Source organism: Chlamydotis macqueenii, chromosome 3 (assembly GCF_036417535.1).
Source record: "Chlamydotis macqueenii isolate bChlMac1 chromosome 3, bChlMac1.mat, whole genome shotgun sequence".
In the NCBI taxonomy this organism is placed as follows: Eukaryota; Metazoa; Chordata; class Aves; order Otidiformes; family Otididae; genus Chlamydotis; species Chlamydotis macqueenii.
The window spans coordinates 49,122,040-49,143,757 of NC_141558.1; the positions used below are offsets into that span (position 1 = coordinate 49,122,040).

At 43.7% G+C, this 21,718-nt stretch overlaps 1 protein-coding gene across 1 annotated transcript in view; it reads right to left on the reverse strand.

Moving 5' to 3' along the window:
* SEC63 (SEC63 protein translocation regulator) overlaps positions 1 to 9,687 on the reverse strand; it is a 58,024-nt gene extending 48,337 nt beyond the window's left edge. Inside the window, exon 1 of the mRNA XM_086745226.1 lies at positions 9,489 to 9,687. Coding sequence (XP_086601352.1) covers positions 9,489 to 9,612 — 124 coding nt within the window. The 5' untranslated portion in view covers positions 9,613 to 9,687. The remainder of the gene's footprint in view (positions 1 to 9,488) is intronic.
* Between the last annotated feature and the right edge of the window lie 12,031 nt (positions 9,688 to 21,718).

Sequence of the window (21,718 nt, forward strand, 5' to 3'; positions counted from 1 at the left end):
ATGTAGAGAGTTCATTTCTGTAAATAATCTGGGGAAGAATCCCATGCTTCCTCCATTTCCTCCTAAATGTTAGGGATGCATCCAAAGTTCCCGAGATTCAAAAGCAATTTTTCATCAATATAACTCTTACTTTCAGAGAGTTCTCACCAATGCCTATTATAACATCTTAACAAATGTATGTGAATATCCAGTCAAAACTACATCTTAACACATCCTTCAAGTTCTCAAGAAATAGAACAACTACTGGTACAAAAGGAAACTTCGAGTGCCATCTTTTTCAATTACTCTGAAAGAGCTAGTCAGGCCCTCCAGTGATACTAGTATTTTAATCCAACATTGTCTAAAGCTTTTAAGCAAATGAAAGGAAAAAAAAGAAAAAAAAAAATCAAGATCCTAGTACAGCTAGGCTTTTAATAACTAAAGGGGGGAAAAGTTCATTTGTACACTAATCTGCTTACTACTTTTAGACAAAAATAAAGTTATTAACAAGTATTTTAGACTTTTGCTTCCTTAAAGGTAGTGTGTGGTTTCCAAAAGGCTTTTGAAAGATTCTGCCTAAAAGTCCTTCAGGACAACCATTTAATTATTGCAAAAATAAGTATGTGACTAGAAGACAGAGTGAATGGCCAGTTCTCATAACAGAAGGAGTTCTGCAGGAATCTGTGTTGAAACTACGATACTCACATTTCACTAACAAGTAACCTGGGTAAAGGAGTGAGCAGTAAAATAAAGCTTCTGGATAATATTAACCTATTCTGTGTAACAAGGGCAAGGGTATCATGAAGAACTGCAAATTCAAGCAAGTGGACTACAGAAAGGCACGTGGAATTCAGGGTATGAACATGTAAAGAGTAATGGAGACTATACTAATTTTATTTATATATAATTATATATATATAAGGATGAGCTTGGGGCTGACCTTTACTTCTCAGGAATGCGATCTTGGTGCTGTGAGAAATTGTTCTTCCTCAGCTGAATGCTTATTAGTTATAAAAAGCAAAGCAAGTATTTACAGCATTCCTCTGAGGAAAGGAAAAGAACATTATTCCACCACATAAGCTTAAGCTATGTACAACCTTGAGTATGATGCACTGTCCTAGTGGCCACTTTTCAAAGAGGGGCAACTAGAAAACATTCAATTAAGGTGAACAAGGGCCATCGAACGTATCAGAGAATTTATGTCCAAAACAGAAGCTACAAATCTTTCGGCTGGGAGAGACAGAAGTGCAAGGAGAGGTAACGGAAAGCTGTAAAAAAACGAAGTGACAGTCTGGACAGACGGGATTGAATGTTTACTGCCGCTTCCAGTAGAGCAAATAAGGATCATCAAATAAAATCAGAAGCAGATGCAAACCAAAGGTGATTATATGCAGTGAAGGCAACAGAGCTGGCGAACTCCTTCCTATAGGATGGTATAGATGATACACTAAAAGAGAGTCATTGAACTGAAAGGCATTGGAAACTAGGAGAATATGGAAAGGAAGCATCATTTATGCTTGTCCTGTTATTCCCTTCTTAAGGTATACACCCTTGTAATACCATGTATATAAGACATCTGACCTGACCTAGTATATCCACTCTTTTGTTTAAAAATAATAATAATAATAATAATTAAATAAATAAAATTTTTAAAAAATATATATATAATTGGTATTTGAAACTTTATTGGCAAGCCTTCGTAGAAGTCACAATGCTAGCAAATATCCTAGTTTCAAATAGTTCAACCAGCCAACCAAGATAAAGGCATCTTTTGAATCCAAAATACATCTCCTCCAATAGATATGTATTTAGAATGCTTCTAAGTTATTTTCTGTACAAGGGAAACATTAAGTGAAAATCTGAAATCACCTCTTCAGTCTTCTCAGTAGTACACTTATTTAAAACCTGGTGCAGACACAAATCTTTTTCCTCAAGAAAGAAATTAAGTACCTATTTTGGGCTTCTCCCTACTCTTGATGTGGGCCAGGCAGCATGACCTCCCTCACCGTGAAATGAAGGCACATGTGTGCCAGGTCCTGACTAACTGAGGGAAAGGACTACCACTCCCTCAGTGGGAGAAGGCAGCACCGCAGGACGAAAGGATGCGGCAGCAGCCCCGGTCTAGATTTGTGCAAAACGCTGCAGATCTGCACCCTTCTTCACAGGCATGAATATGAAGGGAAAAAAACCAAACCACACCCACACAACACACCACTAAACACCACATCAAAACCACCAAACCTACTCAATTTAGAATCACCATTGATCTTGTTCCTCACAATTTACCTCACTTCTCTCTCAAGTTCCTGCTCTTACTGCAAGAACAGTTGAGCCGCTCATGAAACTATAACTGAACCATCACACTTTGCCCTTGAATGTATCAGTTTAAAGAGCACTAACTTGCATTCTATAATACCTAGCCTGTACATCCTTGTAGTTCAGCAGCATCTACATGAGCAGTCGAGATATCCCTGCAGGAAGTACAAAATGAAGAACAAGGTATATAATGCAACTTTTACAATGCTATTTTCATAAGCTTCCATAACAAAGGTTGACTTTTAAAAAAATAGAAACAGCTTTATTTTCATGTACATACAATGAGAGATAAAGTTCTTGTAATAGCTTGATCTTTATCTTGCAACAAAAAGCTCCTCAGAATTAAGTGTTCTGGACAGTCTTGGAGCTACTCAACTAATCTATAATACAAGGTTATTAATTTTATTTTACTGCTAGGAGGCTATGATGCTTATCATAAGATTAAAATACTTCAAAAAAATTTCATGAAAAGACATGCCTTTTTTTCATAATAACAGAGCCGTTTAGAAAACTCTGTCCAAACGTTTTGTTTTGAAAAGTATTTTTAGCTATAATTGCTAGGCATTACTAATGACAGCTCATGATGTTTGCCCTTTCTTCAAATGTTTCTGAAAAAACCCTACTGCTTCAAAATAGAAATACAGTCAAAAATTAACAAAATAACATTAAGTATCACCATCATGCTCTTGTTCTCCCCTTTTAATAAGCTGTATTTTTATGAATTTGAAATAGTTTAAGTTAACCATACTACACTCAATCTCTCAATACCTAAAAAAAATAATTTCTTTGTAGTAACAGTTCTAAATGAATGAGTTCCACTGACTCTCCTCCCATTTCCTGACACAATGCTCAAAGGTTATATTAACAGGAAAGGATAAGCACATGCACATATGGGCACAAAATGCTTATATTCACAGACATCAAGTTTTCACATCCATGCTCATCCACCATAAGCATTAGCAATGAGCATGGCACCCTGTCCTTTACCAGCATCCTGTACTTTCATCTTGTACTACCAGATACCAAAACACTGAAATACTTCTGAGGTAAGGTTAATGAGATTTCAATAAGCTGTGAGCAAGGACAGAGGTCACAGCCGACCCACTTCAACCAGTCTTATCTCACCAGCAGATTAGAAGCAGCACCGAAGAATTTTACCAGGGAGTGGGAGCAGCAGTATTAGGTAGTACCAAGATGCCCTTCCTCTCCCTCAGCTGCTGTAACGTACAAGCGCTTACTACTCCATTACAGATAAAACGGAAGAAATGCTGCCTGCACTTTCTACATTGGCTTGAGTCACATCCAAGTTGCAGATTCACTGTTTGTCCTTAAACAGCCAAATAAATTTTATATCCTCAGTTCCTCTACTTCCATCTTAAAGGATGGGATTCATACAGATCTCTGAAGATAGCTTCGAGATCTACAGACGAAAAATGCACCAAAAAAATCACAGAGAAACCTTCATATTTACACTACTACATATGGATATCCAGTAGAGTGGGCAGATACACAGAGATGTATGGTTGCTAACACAGTAAACCTTGACAGAAGGACTTTCTCAGGACTTCTGTTCAAGGTTTTGAACGCTGGTGCCACTTACTACCTATCTATAGCAGTAGGCAAAAAACCCTACTGCTTCAAAATAGCAATATAGTAAAACAATTAACAAAATAGCATTAAGTGTCACTCTTATACTCTATTATCCCTTTTAACAGTCACCTAATAAGCTATATTTTTAAAGTATTTCTGTACTTTGCCCAGCCTCAATGCAAAAAGGCCAGACTAGAACAGGGATTCCCAAACTGCCTATGCTACTTCCTAGCGGCATGGCATCAAAGATTAGCAGGGAACAGCCTCCTAAAGGATATTTTTAAAAGTTTTTATTTGTATTAACCCAGTGTTCTTCAAGAAAACTTTTGCTACATCTCAAACAGAAACACTTGAGACGGGACAGTGAAGGGGAAAAAGGTTAGTGAGCAACAGGTTAGTGACAAAATACAGCTGGGGGGAACTATCAAAAAAAAAAAAAAAAACACCCCACCCCTTTAATATGGATTTCCATCACAATTAAAGTAAACTGAACAGCTTTTATTCATTTTATATCAATACTTTTTCACAGATATCAAAATGCAGCAGCTATTTTTTTTTCCATTCCTACAGTAGGTTTTTCTGTTCTTACACTTCCACAAGAACTGTTCCAAGCAGAATAGCTCCTACAACCGCTTTTCTTTCAGACGAGATTGCAAGAGAAAACTTCCATTAATGTTATCCCTGCATTCATAGCTATTATTCTTTAGAATTTCTGAACTGTTGTCAACATCTTGTTTTGTTCAAGTTACTGTAAAGGACTCAGGATAGAGACTTTTATTCTTCCCAGCAGCTTTGTAACACATTATGAATACCCAGTGCTCTAAAACACGATAATTTAGCTAATGTAGACCTAAATAAACTCAAAAATTGGACAGAACTACAAGCTTTCACACATACACGTACTTAACTACAAAGTACATCACAGTCTATGACCACCTGTTTCAGTACAGCCTTATAATTATGTGTCTCAATTCAGCAGCACAGGTCTAAGTCAACAAGTACACAAAGTTCAGCAAATACATAAGCATTGTGTAACAACTGGCACATTATCCAACTAAATTCACTCACCTTTTGCTCTCCATTTCCTTTTTAGATGCTGATATTTAATCCACACAAGCCTACAGTGAAACTGGTTCAAAGCAAATTCAACAACACTAAGACACTTTGATGGGCATTTATCCATCCCTAATTGCTGAGAAAAAAAACATCTTTGCTTCAACTCTCACAATCAACTTTTTGAAAATCAAGTTGAAAATTACCATTTCAGAAAACAGTTTTTAGTTAAGTCAATCTGCACCAGAATAACCATATCTTTAGCAACTGTATTTTTTGTTCCAAATGAAGAACAATTCTTGCAATAGTTTTCCTCACAGTCATTATGTTAGTTATACCAACATTTATTGAAAATACAAATAATCCACAAAAGTATGAACTGGTTTGTTTTTTTAATAGTGAAACACACATATGTTTTAAATATACAAGTCAAAGATAAACAACATGGTAGTTTCACCATCACCTGATCCATCAGCAGCACCAAAAGAACCAGTCTTCTCCCCTTCCAGCTAACAGTCACATCCTGCACCATCCCAGGCATTCACAAAGCGAGTCCTACCCAAAAACTAATGCACATTAGAAGAAAGACCCCCCCAAAAAAAAAAAAATTTGGTTTAGCTCAAATGAGTTTCTTCCAGTGCTCCACACCGCCCAGGTGCTCTATTTGGCACAAGGGAGGAGGAGAAATACCAGACTTGCTCTGATAGCGCACTGCTGCCTTGAAGCAATTATGAAACTGCAGCCCAAGACACAAAGCTGAACAATTAACCTTTTACAAAAGCCTTATTAGCTCTACAGTGAACACCAAGAAGATAAAGTCATTGGGACAAATCCCTTTTACAAAGTTAGTTACCTGCTTGTTTAGTTTACCAAAGCTGAGGTAATGAAATTATAGGACCGTTCATACCACAGCAAAATCCTCCCAAATATAAATATTGATCCCCACTGCAGGCTGCAGCAATACTTTATAGGGACTTTCTCAGAATGCCTTCAGGAAGCTGGTTTAGGCATCCAGGAAATAAAAGCACTTCAAATTTTACTCAAGACTTGACAGACACAAAAAGTTAAATCACCCTTTTTTCAATACACTAGTATCAAAAAGGCCTTTCAAAGTTTATTTTAAAAATAACCAAGAGCAAACTCTTCATGGCTTGCCAAAAAGCTACCCTACCAAAAAACTGACAATAGGTAACACATTTTGAGTTTTCTCTAAGTAGTAAAGCAATATAGATATATTCTTAATTTCCAATCTTCACTATGGTGAAAAACAAACACTGAGGTTTTTTTTTTTTCTTTAATTTATTCTGTGGGCACTTACTACAAAACCACAGCACAGAACAAATCCTAAAATGTTACAGACCATCATTACTTGAAGAGAGCTGTGAACATTTTGCACTCTCACTTCTCCCCCTCTGCTGGCACACTCTATTGTATCAAGTACCAGCAATCTACGGCAGAGCACTCGTAGAAGGAAGCATCAGGCACCAAAGGCTCAATCTCCCCGCTATAAGCATTTCACTCTTGCTCCAGACTAGCTCTAGTCTGCTCTCACAAAACAATGTGGCCGAAACACATCCTCCAACCTAATTTTTACCAAAAAAGGAATCCGCTCTGTGTCTTTTGGGTGCTCTGGTTCGCTCAGGGAACAGGTCTTGAAATGAGGAAGGCAGGCATGTGATTTGCTTCAAAATTTCCCTCTGATCCAGTCTTCTCACTCCTGGCAGGCTCTGCTGCAGCTGGAGCCAAAACACCTAGCTAGTCCACCTGGACCTCACCAACTGCACGCCCAGGGCCACAAAGGGATCTCTATGCTGGACTCCCTAGCACAGGTAGCACAAAATCCTATTTCAGATGAAAAGCGTTAGTTGGTCCTACACAGAGAGACCAGAGATTTCAGCACAGCTTACTCCGTTTGGTCCACTACTGTGCTTCACTGGTTGGGAAACCTGCTCTAAATTAGTATCAAAATTAACATCTCTTACCAAAGTCCAGATATTCCTGCTCATTACAAGAATCAGAAGCTAGCAGTGCTGGAAAACTTCTCTTCTGAAGACAGAGGTCTTCTCTTAGCTTCCAAAATTACACATGTGTTTTAGTTTGTTGGGGTTTTTTTAATGAACTATTCAGAACACAAGAAGTCACGGCTAAACAATCAGTACTTTGCATTATCACAAGGTTTTAAGTCATTCCTGAAATCCGTTTCAAATGCTGGAACAGGTATGGTTGAATACATATGAAGCTATGTGAAGACTATTCAGAGGATTTTGCTGGAAGTGAGTCGCACAAGAGCCATGCACTTAAACAACTAGAACACCACAATGAAGCACGGGAGCGCTCCAGTAGTCCTGAATGTCATCTGTGCAACGGCTCAACTCTTTATTTGAAAAGAGTCTGCAGAATAGAACCCAACCAGGAGATGGTAGGCATGCTAATAAACCATATGCTGAGAATTGGACTATACTCACATGTTAAAATCCATTAAGACAATTACGAGGCAGAAATAATTCTTCCATTTCCATTCATTGCCATGCCTGGTGATTTTGACTTAGTTGACTCATTTTTGTAGCAACAGAATAATAAAATTTACCTTGTGTTTTGGAAAGCATGGTTTGATAGGGCTTTGTAAGAATCCAGCACTAACTGCAGAATGCTATGCAGCAGGCCCTCCACACACATGACAATGCTGGCTAGAGGGAAAGAAATGAGTAATGTTTAATGGCAAGCCTATTTGGAAACTAGGAACAATCCATATAGCCATATTCCAAAGTTCGGTTTTCATCTTTTGCCATTCTGTAAGAATAACTGAAGATCAAATATAAGACTAGTAAAGTGTTTCAAAGTTTGACAACACTTCTGCGGCTTTTACTGCTGCTGTCAGCCCCTTGAAACTGTGAAGTTAACAGCACTGAGTGTCACTGCTGGCCATACCATTTTGCACAGCATCTCAACTAAGTCACAGCAGTTTTCCTAAGAAGCAGCTGCTAAGAACTACAGAGGAAGTAAAACACTATTCAAGAGACAGAGGGATTTGCTTCCCCCACTGCCTCCCACTCCTCACCAGAACAAAAATAAAACAAAAATCTTGAGTTTTGGAGAAAGGTTACAGAAGTAATTCACTCCTTAAAAACAACCCAGAGATTACAAGATGTCTTCAGCAACAGTAACGCCTCCCTCTTGCAACAATCAGGACTCGGCAAGACAACGCAGAGAAACCTTTCTTGCCAACAGAAAGAACTAACTCCACATCCATACAACAGGTAGTAATCTGGAGGGCAGAGATCAATCTTCTAAAGAGGTTATACCTAGTCAGTGCCCCATCAGAACGCACAGGCATGTTTGTCAACAACCAAGATTGATTATAAACAGCTGTGATTTAACACCAGACTAACATTTGTTCTATCACTTTTGTTCTACCTACTCCTTACTAGGAAGGTACAGGAGTAAGATTGTTGAGTATTTCTTTCACATATGAAACTGAGTTAAACTGAACCACACAAGCCATTTCAAATGGCATCCAGAAACACTAAATAACCACTAGACACTGAACGTAAAAAGATGCAGTGAACAACACAGATTTTTCTCAGGTTGCAAAGCACAAGTGTTCTTAAAAGGTCAGTAGCTTCGGTGACAGGAATCAGCATCGAGCATCCCTGTACTACCGAACATTTACTATCCTGCCTTTAAGCACAATTTCTACAGCCTTTTTCCATCTCAAAACCACAGTTAAAAGCATGTTCCTGGCAGCCCATATACCAAAATGCCTTCTCCCTCCAAGAATAAAGGGACGTAGGAAAGACAGAGTGAGAAGTGACTGTGGAAAAGAAATTTAGAAGTATTCACAGAAACTTTCTAACACCACCTGGACCAGAAGACATCACCTAAGAGGAACAGAAATTCAGCGCTTAGGACACTGCATGACTTGCAATGGGGAAAAAATTCAAGCCCCATTTTCACACTCGCTATGACCTTACAGCGTACAAAAGCAGAGCCTGGTAACTTTTCCTCTCTGGCCTCAACTCCAAAGCAACGTTCAATAGTTTACCCTTTTCCCACAACGAAAATTTAGGTCATCCACCCTGAAACACGGCGGGAAAGAAAAACAAAAAAAAAACCAAAAAAAAAACCCAAAAAAAAAACCCCAAACAACAAAACCACACCCACAAAAAAAAAACCAAAACAAAGCATCAGCCCCGGCGCAGCAATGACTCTGCAGGAGCAGAGGCGCGGAGCTGAGCGGGCTTTCGAGGATGGGGGCTGAGACCCTCCCGTTTGCCGCCTGTCCCCCGCCGGGCACCGCTCACCGCCTGACAGCGACCGCACCGCCCGCCCCTCGGGAGCGGCAGCCCCCGGGCCCGCGCTCCGCCGGGCTCCCCGCAGGGCCGGCCGGGCGCCGCAGGCGAGGCGGAGCGGCGACGGTGCGGGCCCGGCACGGCGGGAGGCCCGGCCCGGCCCCGCTTTGCCGCGGCGCGGGGGCGGCGGAGGAGCGGGGGAGGCGGAGGCCCGTGGCGGCAGGCGGAGGCCGGGCCCGGGCCCGGGGCAGGGCCGCTCACCGGCGTGCTGGTCCCGCGGCCACAGGTAGTAGGTGGCGGGGATGACGATGAGCCCCACGAAGCTGGTGAGGAAGTAGAAGAACGTGTTGCCGCTGTCGTCGTACTGGAACTGCTGCCCCGCCATGGCCTCTCAGCGCCGCGCCGACCGACCGTGCCGCCCCCGCGCCGCTGGCGCCCCCGCCGGCGGCCCGGTCTCTCCCTCCCGGCTACGCGCGGGGCCGAGCCAGCCCCTCCGCGATCCCGCGAGAACGGGCACTCCCCCGCCCCCTTCGCCGCCGCGGAAGGAGACGTGTCACTGTGCAGCCACCATAGGCGTCCCGGCGTCACCGGCGGCGCGCAAGCGCGCCCCCGCCCACACCCTCTCCCGGCGGCTGCTTGGCCCGCCGAAAGCCCCGCCCCTCGCTTTCCACCGCCCAGCGAAAGCCGCCTGAGGAGGGGCACGGTGTGGGGGGCGGTGTGAGTGCTGTTTCCTCACGTCCCCGTCCCTGTCCCTGTCCCCGTCCCCGTCCCCGTCCCCATCCCCATCCCGAAGGGCGCCGTGACCCCCGTCCGGCTTCCGCGGGTGGGTGGCGGAAAGCGATGGCCAACGGGGAGCTGGCCCCCGGGCCGCCACCGCTTCCCCGCAAGATGGCGCCCCTGCCCCGGCGTAGGCCGCCTCCTGTCGTTCCCCGCCCGAAATAGGTGTCCCCGGGCGTTGCTGGGGGCCGGGGAGGGCCGCCGCTGGCGTTTTGCGGCTTGCCGAGGGTGTTATCCCCGGTGGGACTGAAGCCGGGCTGTTCTGGAGGTTTGCGCTGGGCGTCGGGCAGTGAGGTCTGCGACGGGAGCAGGGACGGCGGCAGGAATAGGGCAAGGGAAGGGAGAAAGGCAATGGGAGTAGAAGCCTGGAAGCAGCATTCAGGGGGTAAACAAAGGCCCAGAAGGCACAGTTTTCTTCAGATGTGTAAGAACTTGGCTAAGGAAAGTAGCCCTCCAATCCCTCTGGATTTGGAGGGTGGACCCTCAAGAATCGTGTGAGGGCAAACATTTAAAATGTGTCTAATTCTGAGTTTAATTGCAGGACTGATCATACTCTACAAGAGGATGTGACCCTAGAGGTGTGAAATCGAAAGTCAGATACTGTGTTAGCATTCGTCACATTAATGGCAGGTTACCTTTTTGAAGCAGAAAGGGCTGCTAATAATGTCCATTCATGAGGGCTGCTAATAATGTCCATTCATGAGAAGCTCTACAGCTTCACAGTCAAGTGTACGGCCACTCATAAATGTCATCTCGTAAATGTCTCAGAGTTTCAGTACTTGTAAGTTCAGAGTATGGGAAGACATGACACAGAAGTTGTGACGGCATCACATGCAAGGGAGGCACTAGGCAGACCTTGGTGGGAAAGCAGTGCTGTCCCAGCGTTAAGTAAGACTGAGGTGGGAAGTAGAGAGAAAGGTAATAATGCCACAGCCAATGAGTGGCACCACATGTCCTGGTGCCATGATACATTAGTCCATAGATGGAAGAAATCTCTAAATTTTCTGGGGAATGATTTTGTGTGAATTAAAAAGTTTTTTTAAATATTTTTTGTTACCAGTTAGATCCTTGTAAAGGATTGTTACCAGTTAGATCCTTGTAAAGTTCACAGGCGGATTTTAAGATATTTCCTTTTATGTCCTATGGTACATACACTGCTTTTGATTATTGTACACCCTCTGCAGTGACGACAACTCTTGCAGTAGCTGTTTTGGAAGATACTCAAATGCATGAAACTCGCCTTGCTCTGTAGGTTTCTAGTCCTTAATATTTCACAGCGAGGCAGTTAAAAGCTGCTGTACAGTAAAAGAGATGCAAGACAGCTAAAAACCTGCACGTGTGCTGAGCCCAGTTTCGTAAGCAGACAAAATGCTCTTTCTGCAACTGTATTCAGCTGCTGTCTGTTACTTCAGTCAGGTAAAGAGGCAGAGCTCTCAAAGACGATAACGTTCCTACAGGTTTTGTGAAAGCAACCTGTTAGATGAGGAAGGCTCATGGGTGGACCAGCTTGAAGGCCCAGCAGTGGGTGAGCTAAGATACTAGACACTGTAAAATCCACGTGGGAGACAGTCTGGCTAAGTACCCCTAGAAAATCTCTGGTCGATGTGTTCAGCTGATCACAGGAGCCAGATCAGGAGGAAAGCAGGCATCACTCATGTTGCAGATCATAAAACTGCTTCTTAATGCCATTGTTTTGGAGCCCAGCTATGGACTTTCTGTCAGTTGTTGGCAACATCACTCCTCTGCCCATTTGGCTTGTGAGGGGGTTGCCTGTGGCATTAACTGACGCAGTGAGGGGATCCTAGAGGGCTTCTCTCGGCCTCATCTTGTTTCTGCTTTCCCCCTGCCAGCCTGTTCCAGCTAGTAGCTAGGAGCCACTGGAAAGGAGAACCAAAGAAAAATAATTCCTGCTGGCTCTGGTAGTGCAGGGCTCCCCAGGCAGAAGGTGCCCAGTAATTGAACAGCAGGGAATTGAATGCCATTCTAACGTAAACCTCAATGGTTTGCTTGAGTGCCACTCCTTACGTACAAAATTTCCCTATGAACAGTGATGGTGATCCCTTGCTTCTCAGGGGAAAAGGAGAAGCAATGTTGCTTTTTCCACTCATGGCCTGTCTGGAAGGTAATCTGAGGTAAAAAAAAAAAATGCACTTGCTTGGATTTCAGGGGCTGCTGGGGCTGCTGGGAGCGAAGACAGCATTATTGGAGCTCCCCAGTAGATAACTGTTTCTAAACTACAGGAATTTGATCTTCCCAAAATGCTTTCAGTATACTTTAAGCACCTATTGTGTCTACTCAGAAAAGCACTCTTTGTCACGACGCAGCACAGTCGTGCTACTAGCAGTCACAGTGGACCCTTCCACATGGCAGAGTCTGTGCAAATGGGTTACTGTGGCCAGGGGGGCTGCCCCCAGCATCTCCCAGCACACTTCTGCGGCTTGCCTGGCTTCCCTTCAGCACCCTGCACCAGCTTCAAATTGCTCAGTGTTATGCACATGGTCATTTGCACAGTGGTTTGACATACATAGAATCATAGAATGGTTTGGGTTGGAAAAGGACCTTCAAAGGCCATCTAGTCCAACCCCCCTGCAAGGAGCAGGGACATCTCCAACCAGATCAGGTTGCTCAGAGCCTCGTCCAACCTGGCCTTGAATGTTTCCAGGGATGGGGCATCCACCACCTCTTTGGGCAACCTGTGCCAGTGTTCCACCACCCTCATTGTAAAACATTTTTTCCTTATGTCCAGTCTGAATCTACCTCTTTCTATTTTAAAACCATTACCCCTGTCCTATCACAACAGACCCTGCTAAAGCATTTCTCCCAGTCTTTCTTAAAAGCCCCCTTCAGGTACTGGAAGGCAGCTACTTACAGCCTTTTAGTCTTCCTGGAGCCTTCTCTTCTCCAAGCTGAACAGCCCCAGCTCTCTCAGCCTGCCAATGCAGTCACTAGCATCTCTCTTGCACATCCACTTGTAATGTTTCCAATCTCATGGGAGATTGTCAGCTGCTGATCACCTCTACCAAGTGTGCACCTTCAAGCTTTTATCAAGAGAACGTTACAAAAATGTATCCTACTCAGTTCAATCCTGCCTTAATTCCTAACCACACAAACCAGAGACCCAAATTGCTGGCAGGAGGAAGAGTGCTTTGACAAGATCCCATAACCTCTGTGGAAGAAAAGCAGTGACAAACCTGGTGAGGAGCCACAGATGATGGTCAGACTGGTTTAGCAAGTAGGAATGGTGAAATTTAGAACATTTCAGGTGTAACAGATGGTTATAGTTTCCAAAATGGTTAATAGTTTCCAAATGGAATGGAAGACTTTATGATTGTGAAACTGAGATTACAATCTAGCACATGCACCTACCGCTGTGGAAACTTGTATCCCAGATGTCATGACCTTCCTAATCTTCTCTGAGCTGGTGCACAGCCTTCCACAGCCGATGGAGTCTGCAGAGCAGGCATTTCCAGAGGCAGGGACTGGCTGGCAGATGGTGTTATAGAAATTACATATGCCAGGCACCATAACAGGGTTCAACTCTAGATTTCTGCTGAATCAATAAGCCGAAAAGAGACTCTTTTATAGTCTTTTTTATTAACAGCACTACAGCTCAAGCTGGGTGCCTCCAAAGAAGGACCTCAAACACAGAAATCCCAAATCGTAGCCTTACAATTTCAGTTCCCCACCCCCCACACAACAGTTCACACCAATAGTAGTAGTAAGCTCTGAGGTCTTCTTGGTTTTTAATGGTTTGATTTGCTTGCTGTTTTGTTACTAAGCAGTTGCTAAGTGGTCATCTTAAAACTAACTTCACTGCGAGTTGATGAGCCAGGGCTTTCACTGCTATGTCAGCTAAGGCATTCCCTTTGTGGATTACAGTAGTGTCCCTTGTATGGGCTGAATGGTGAACCACAACAGTCTCTTTGGGAAGCTGAATTGCATCCAACAAATCCTGAATTTCTATTCCATTAGCCACAGCTTTTCCCAAGGAGGTTAGAAACTCCCATTCTTTCCACAATATGCCTATTCCATGGCATATGCCAAAAAGCATACTTTGAATCTGTCTAGATGGTTACTCACTTTCCACTTCCCAGGCAAGCTGCTCAGGCTAACACAATTAACTCTACCTCTTGAACACAAACTTGCTGGAAGCGGTCAGGTATCTACAACCTGCCATTGGTCCGCAATTGCGTAGCCAATCTTCCGTTGCCTGCGTAAAGAGTAGGACAATCCATTTGTGAATAAAACAAGATCTGGGTTTTGTAAGGGGAGGTTGGTGAGATCTGCTTGTGGCTTACTAATAGTCTGGATTGCCATGTCACATCGGTGATGTTCTTCCCCTTCTCCAGGTATTGGTAGTAATGTTGCTGTGTTCAACATATCACACCTATTCAGAGTCACATTATCTGCATTTGAAAGAGCTAGTTTGTATTTATGTGCACAGTGGGGAGACAAGGCTTGCATCACATATTGCGTGAGAAGTAAATCAACTTTGTGTGGCATACGGATTGTAATTGGGTGCCCTAATACTAAAGATCAGGTTTTTCAACTATTGTAGCAGTCACTGACCACTGATCTGATGCCATGTTGAAGTTCAGCTGCCACCTGATACGGTTGAATAGAATAATATGCCACAGGTTTTTGATGAGGTCCTAATTTCTGTGTAAACACTAGCCACCCATTTTTTGTTCATGTATGTAGAGATCAAAAGGTTTTGCACAGTCTGGAAGTCCTAAAGCTGAAGCCAAAGCCCCTGTTAAAGCTCTAAAGGTTTTTCCCTGTTCTGGCCCCCATGTAATGGGTTCTATTTCATAGTTTTTTGTTGTCTTTGTCAGAGGTTTGGTTAGTTCCCCTAATCCTAGTATCCATGGTCAGCAAAACCTAACTGCACCTAAAGCCCTCATAGCTGTTTTTTCGTAACTGGTTGAGGAATGTCAATTATAGCTTTTACTCTTTCTGGATCTAGTACCCGCTGTTGTTCCTTTCAGATGAATCCCAGATATTTTACGTCCTTTTGACACAGCTGGAGCTTGGATGGAGAGGCGTGATGTCCCGTGGTTGCTAAGGCGGTACCTAAATGTATAGTACTTTTTAAACAGTCACTATGATTTCTACTAGCTATTAGTAAGTCATGAACATATTGCACTAAAACTGATCCACCAGGTAACTCAGCATCCTTTAAATCTTCTTTTAATACCCAAGAAAACATGGTGGGAAACCCAGTAAAGCCCCGTGGAAGGCAAGTCCACGTCAACTGTTGCCTCTCCCAAGTGAAAGCAAACAAGTGTTGGCTTTCTTCATCTATGGGAATACTGAAGAATGCTGCGGTCAATTCAATCACAGTAAAACACTTCATCTTAGGTTAATTGCTTTCAAATCTTGAACAAATTGGAACTCAGGATCCCCATCTTTATCCAACCTCTTTTTTCTTACTGGTGACATTGAGGTATTTATTATATGGGGATTCACACACTTTCAAGATTCCTTGGGCAAGGTACTGATGATCTGTTTGGGTTTTGAAGATTTTTCTCTGCTTCCCGGGGACAGGAGACCACTTTTCAGCAGATGGCGTGCCTCCCCTTGCTTTCGCCTGTACCGCTTGTGCCGGTTTCAGCAGTCCCGCAGCAGTTCTCAATTCACTCCACCATTCCCTGGGCACTGCTCCCAGGGGTTTTGGTGTCTCTAGGTCGGGATCCTGAGTTCGGATATCACGCGTACCCCTATCAAATCAGTACCCCTGAGTGATAGATGTAGTTGTGCATCCAGGGTTTGGAGGAGATCTCTTCCTAATAAACAAACTGGGTACTCCCCTGCTGCGACAAATCTTCCCCACACCCCTTTATTTCCTGCTGTTAGTCGTAATTAATGGTTTACTTAAAACGTGTTCTCCTTTTTCCCATTCCCCCTTGAACTAAAACTTTGTCCTATGATACAAATCCCTTTGGTACTAAATTTTAAAGTTACAGTGTTGCGTCTGTGTCGACTAAAAATTCAACTTCCTTTCCTTTTATTTTCCCAATTATATGCCTCTTACGATTCAGCTGAGCTTTCCACATCCCATAGACTCCAATTTCCACAGAGACTTCAGACTCCCCTGCCTTCAGTCATTGTGTATTACTTCTTGATTGCTGTCTCACATGTCCCGTGTCCAGCTCCCTTCAAGGCCCCCTCGAATAAAGCAGCCACTCTTTGCCAGCAATTAAGTTTCTCACAGTAACAACACCTTTCCTCCCAGTTATTTCCAAGTCTTACCATTCCTCTTTCAAATCTCTGGTCTGACCTACCTCGTCCCCTGTTTTGTTCTCTTGGATGGGGAAATTCCCTCCCTCACCCTCTTAGTTGTAAACTCCGAGCTGGTGCTGCCGCTAAAAGACTGGCTTCTTGTTGCTTTTCCTCTTTATTTTTCCTTGGCAAGTTCAGCTCTATGTTTTTCCTCTTGCCCATCGAACATAAATACTGCCACACTTAGGGTCTTTTGCAATTTCTCCTTTTGCCACCCAGTCCTATGTTCTTTAAAATATTTCCATATATCCATGGTGGCTTGATCAACAAATACACTTGCCGCTAGCTCATTGTTAAAGTTCTGCACAGTCATTCCTCCATATTGTAATAAAGCTCACCGTAGTCGTCCCCAGTAGTCACTAGGGTGTTCATCTAGCCTCTGCCTACATTCCTGTACTTTCATCCAGTTCACTCCCAATTCTCCACAAGGTCTAATAGCTTCCACTAAATTCCAAATCGCTGTTTGTCAGTTGGTTCTGTCTCCTGCATTGTTATAATCCCAATTTCGATAATTTGCCGGACAAGGATTCCAGTTTTCCCCAGCCTGTCGCATCAATTCTGTGTAATTTTCAATTATTTTATCCCTTCCATCAGGTCAAAATAACTCCATCAATAATATTTTAGTATCCCCTCATGATGGATTATATCCAGTGAAAATAATTGGGCACACCAATCTGCATCTTCCCTCAATCTGGGCATTTTACTCCCCCACACAGCTAAATCTCCTGGATTCCAGGGTTGATTAGTAAATACATGCAATACTGGAGGAGGAGCATTAGCTCACTCTGCTACAGGCTGCATCGCAGCTGGATTTGGAAGAACGTTGGCAGAAGCAGTAGCTGGAGGAGTGGTGGAAGCAGCAGCAAAAGATGGGTTAGAAGAAAGCAGAGAGGAGAGTGCACAGGGCGAAGCAGATTCCACAAGCATGTCTGTTGGATCACTCACAACTGCTGCAGCTTAAGTCATAACCTGGGTTCTCTATGAACTTTTCCGACCACCTTCTTTATGGCGTTCATATGCCCAGTTGTCCCATACATACCAAAAATGCATTTGATAAGGTTTTTCACCTTCTAGAATATGTCATAGTAAAGTTAATTTATTTTGGTTGAAGGATCCTTCAGGGGCCACCCACCTGTTATTCGCTCATCATTGGCCAAAGTTCCCAGGTTAACTCACCCAATGCCAGCAGTTGGACATTTGGGGACGAAAGGATCCGACATCTAGTGGTGGTTGCCTAGAGTCCCAGCTGGGGCACCAAACTGTTGTGGATATTACACATGCCAGCCACTGAATCAATAAGCAAAAAAAAGATTCTTCTATAAACTCATTTTTATTAATGGTGCTACAGCTTGAGCTGGGTGCCTCCAAAGAAGGACCCCGAACAAAGAAATCCCAAATCATACCCTTACAATCTCAATTCCTCACTCCTCACGCGGCAGTTTGCACCAATGGTAATATTAAGGTCTGGCATCTTCTTGTTCTTTATTGGTTTGATTTGCTTGCTGTTTTGTTACTAAGCGGTTGCTAAGTGGTCATCTTCTTATACACTATGCAGTGGTTCTGTACCCCATTTCACATCTTCTGAGGTCAGTTTCGGACAGTTCTGTAGTTAGCTATCCGGCATGTTGTACAATTGTTACAGTTCATATACCACAATCTATAGGCTTTGTCTACTTTAGCTATTCATGTTTAAGCTGCTAGTCCTAAGTTTCTGCTAACTTTTTCTACAAAAACAGCAATCCAACACAGCACTGGGAAGTTCTCCAGCTCACGCCATTGCCAAACAAGTCTGATAAGAAGGTGACAAATTTCCAACGGTTTGCCAGTTTTATAGGTGTATTAGTTTCCAGCAAAATGCAATGTGACATTACATAAAGTCTAGCATATCTGGCCCATTAAATCAACAAAGGAAGAAGGCTTTTAGTGTGTGTAGGTGAGAGAGAGAGAAGATAACAGGTTTGCATGGCGTATTTCATTGAAATGGGCATTGCTAACAAAATAGGTCTTTGTAAGAGCTTCAGAAGCACCTGTAGCTGTGGAAAAGCTACAGGCAGGAGAAAGGCAGCAAGATCTGCACTGCACGAGTAGCTGGGATCCACCTCAGGCTGTCTGGCAGCACTGGGTGGCCAGGCAGATCCCTGCCTTTGCTCTGCTCCTGGTCCGCTCTGCAGGCAGTGTCACACAGGAGTCATTGTGTTTGGCCTAGCTGTTTCAGAAATGTTCTTCCTCTGAGGGCGTCTTGTGACACAAGATGGTCCATTCAATTAGTTCCAGTTAGTAAAAGTTGCTTGTGACCAACCTGAAGAGTCGTGAACCAAAAAAAAAGAGCCTCTCATGAAGAGAAATAGGCTGTGGCAGGGAAGATGCCTGCAGTGAGTTCCACTGTGGCAGGTGAGTGCGTGCATCCACGTCCGTGCAAACATCACTGCCCTTGTCACTGGCACTTCTTATTGCTGCTGTTTTACTTATTTCTGGCAGAGAAGCCAAATTCAAATTGATGGCCCAGTGATCCAGCCTGGGACCACAGTGGACCTCTCTTCTTCATATTTGCATGGTGGTTTTGATGGGAAGAAAACTGGCAGTTGCCCGGACCACAGCTTTGTTGAGCTGTTCAACACATCTAACATGGCCATACAAAGAAGAAAGGTCTCATGTTTTAACCTCTTCTTGGGGTGCCCACAAGAGTGTAACTCCCTCTGGTTGGGATTACCACATTCCTGCATCCCCCAAAGTCCGATTTACTTCCAAACAGGGGTGAGAACAGATATGTGTCGTATTCTCTTTGGCATGCTTCCACAGCCACAATTCTTCCTGGCATAAGGATTAGGCCAGACCAATAATGATTGGATGGGGGAGACAGCAGTGCAGTGGTGTGGAAATCGGTAGGATAGGGAGACAGAGCTTTCCTGGGCAGCACGCTGAGTACTGCAGAACTTCATGCAGTGGGGAGTTACAGATGACAGGAAACTGGGAGTTTTTCCTGTTGAGAGGTGACAAATTGAGGAATAAGGTACTGGCAGTTTGTATCTCAGTTGTGTAGAGGTTAATGGCAACCCAAAACCCCACAGTGCTCCTGAACAGAGCACAGTACCAGAAGAGCCAGAAGAGTGGGAAGATGAGAGCTTCTGCGCCTCGTAGGCTCATCTGTGGCATTTGAGCTGTGACTCCCTGGAGTCTTACCCTTAGCAGAAAATCCAACGATTGAGTTACATCAGGAATCAGTTCAGTTGGCATTTTGTCCTACTTTCTTCTTTCCTGTTGGGCGCAAGGGAGTAACTGTGGGGATGCAGTACTGAAGCTGAGCAGTGCTTTAGGGGTTGAGGGTTTCCACTGACCTAGGTCCAAAATGCTAAGCTGTAGCACATTGTCCAAGGGAGGTCTCTCTCCAGTCTTTCTAGGCCCTTGGTGAAGATAAACCCCTTCTCTCTTGCTTTTCTTTCTCTCCTTCTTTCTGTCTTTCTCCTCTTTCTCCTCTTGCTTCTTTCTCTTTTCTCATCTTTCTCTCTTCCTCTCTTTTTTTCTCTCCTTCTCTTCTTTCTCTCTCTCCTTTTCTCTACCTTTCCTTCAGCTTCACACAGGGAGCAGCAGTGAGGGTTTTGCCCTTGAGGAGGTGCAAGCTTTGCCACAGGGCTTCACAGGCAGCAGAGCAAGGCACTAATGCTGGGAATACTAACGATGAAAGCTGTAGCGCAGCTGCTGCTTCTCTGGAAATTATTAAGTGTTATGGTTAAATCCAGCAACTGGGACTCAGGGGTATTACGAGGATAGGCACAACAAAGATGCAGTAAGTAGATTATCTGAAAAGTCCTCCCCCCACTTTTTTCCTCAGAGTTTCCCATTTTTGTTTAAATTAGCTACTTTACGTCATCATTTTGAACATGGCCTAAAAATGATGCAGTAGCACTGCCTTTAGAAACAGAAAATCATTAGTAAATTATGCTTACTACTTGGCACTCAGCGCTCTTCAAACAATATCCATTTTGATAGTTGACCTTGCAAACTGGGGAAGACAGAAGTAAGTCACAGAGATTCCTGGGGGTTAAACTATTTTCCAAGCTGATTATGAAGCTTAGAGCTCAAATGGTCTTTGCACAGAAACTCACAAAATACCTTTTCTTTTTAAAGGGTTATCACCACCTAATTCACTTTACCTCTGATTTCGCATTAGAGGTATTGTTTACTCCTCTGCTGCCCAGAAAATGCTCAGGAAGTGTGATATTATGGTCTACCCCGCAAGCCCGCTCCAAGGTACAGCAGCTTAGCACAGCACAACGCTGCCGTCTGTTCGCCACGGCTGGGCTTTGCGAACGAGTATCGTTTGAATGTTTAAGAAGGGCTTTCCCTGACATTTTATTTATTCCTCAATAATCTCAAGCATGCCTGCAGTGATCAGGCGAAATTCGCATTGACACCATTGCCTGGCTGCTGCCGGTGCAAGGTTTGCCCAAGAAATCGTCACAAAACCATGACTGCAATGTTACACACAGGGGCTTGCGCTGGCTTCCAGAGAGTTTTTATCAGCTTTAATGATTTGCAGTTAACTACAGTTCTCTGGTTTACTTTGTCCTCTGCTTATTTTTAAGGGGCAAGAGTGTCTGGGTTTAGATTAAAGTGTCAGAAGGCAAAGGATAAAAATTGGTTTTTGTTAAGATTAGAAAGCAATTAATATGAAAGAGAAGTCACGGGAAAAATAAAAGGGACATTTAAAACAGTACCTACTGGCTGAACTGATCTACACCTCACGTTTGTGGCTAAAGCAGACACTCATTGGTGTGTACCCTTGATATAGAAAGCGGAGCTAGAGGAGGCACAGGGAACGGCAACTGAACTGGTCAAGGAGATCTTACGTCATCTTACTGGATGAGGAGGCTGGCTGGGACTCTGCGGAGGAAGTGACCGAGAAAGGAGGTGTTGGAGGTTACACAGCTTGGGCAACAACAGCCAAGCAGAAGAGCAGCTCGCAAATATCGCAACATCGTCCTGGGGAAAACTGGAAGAAACTAGTAGAATAATGGTTTAAAACAGACGTTCTTTGTACAGATGGTACTGGACTTTTGTTACTGGCAGCTACATGAGGCTGAGGGGGTCCAACAGTGTCAGCAAGTTGATAAAGGGATCAGATGGACCATAGATCCATGGATGGATACGAAAAGGACTAGGCCAGGACATACTTCTGAACCTCGCTAGCACAGCAGCGCTAGATGCAGCACAGAAAAGGGGCAAGGTGGCTAGGTTCCTATGCTCCCTCCTGTTTGCCTCTCCTATTGCCTCTGTCCAGTGCAAACAGCAACATGTGTGCTTATATTCATGCATACCCACTGACTTCAGCCCACTTCTTCTCATATAAAGGTTTCTTTGCTTCAAAAAAAAAACCTTTTTTTTTTCCATTAACAGCCTTCTTGTCTGCAGGGTAATCAAAAGACTCCTGAGGA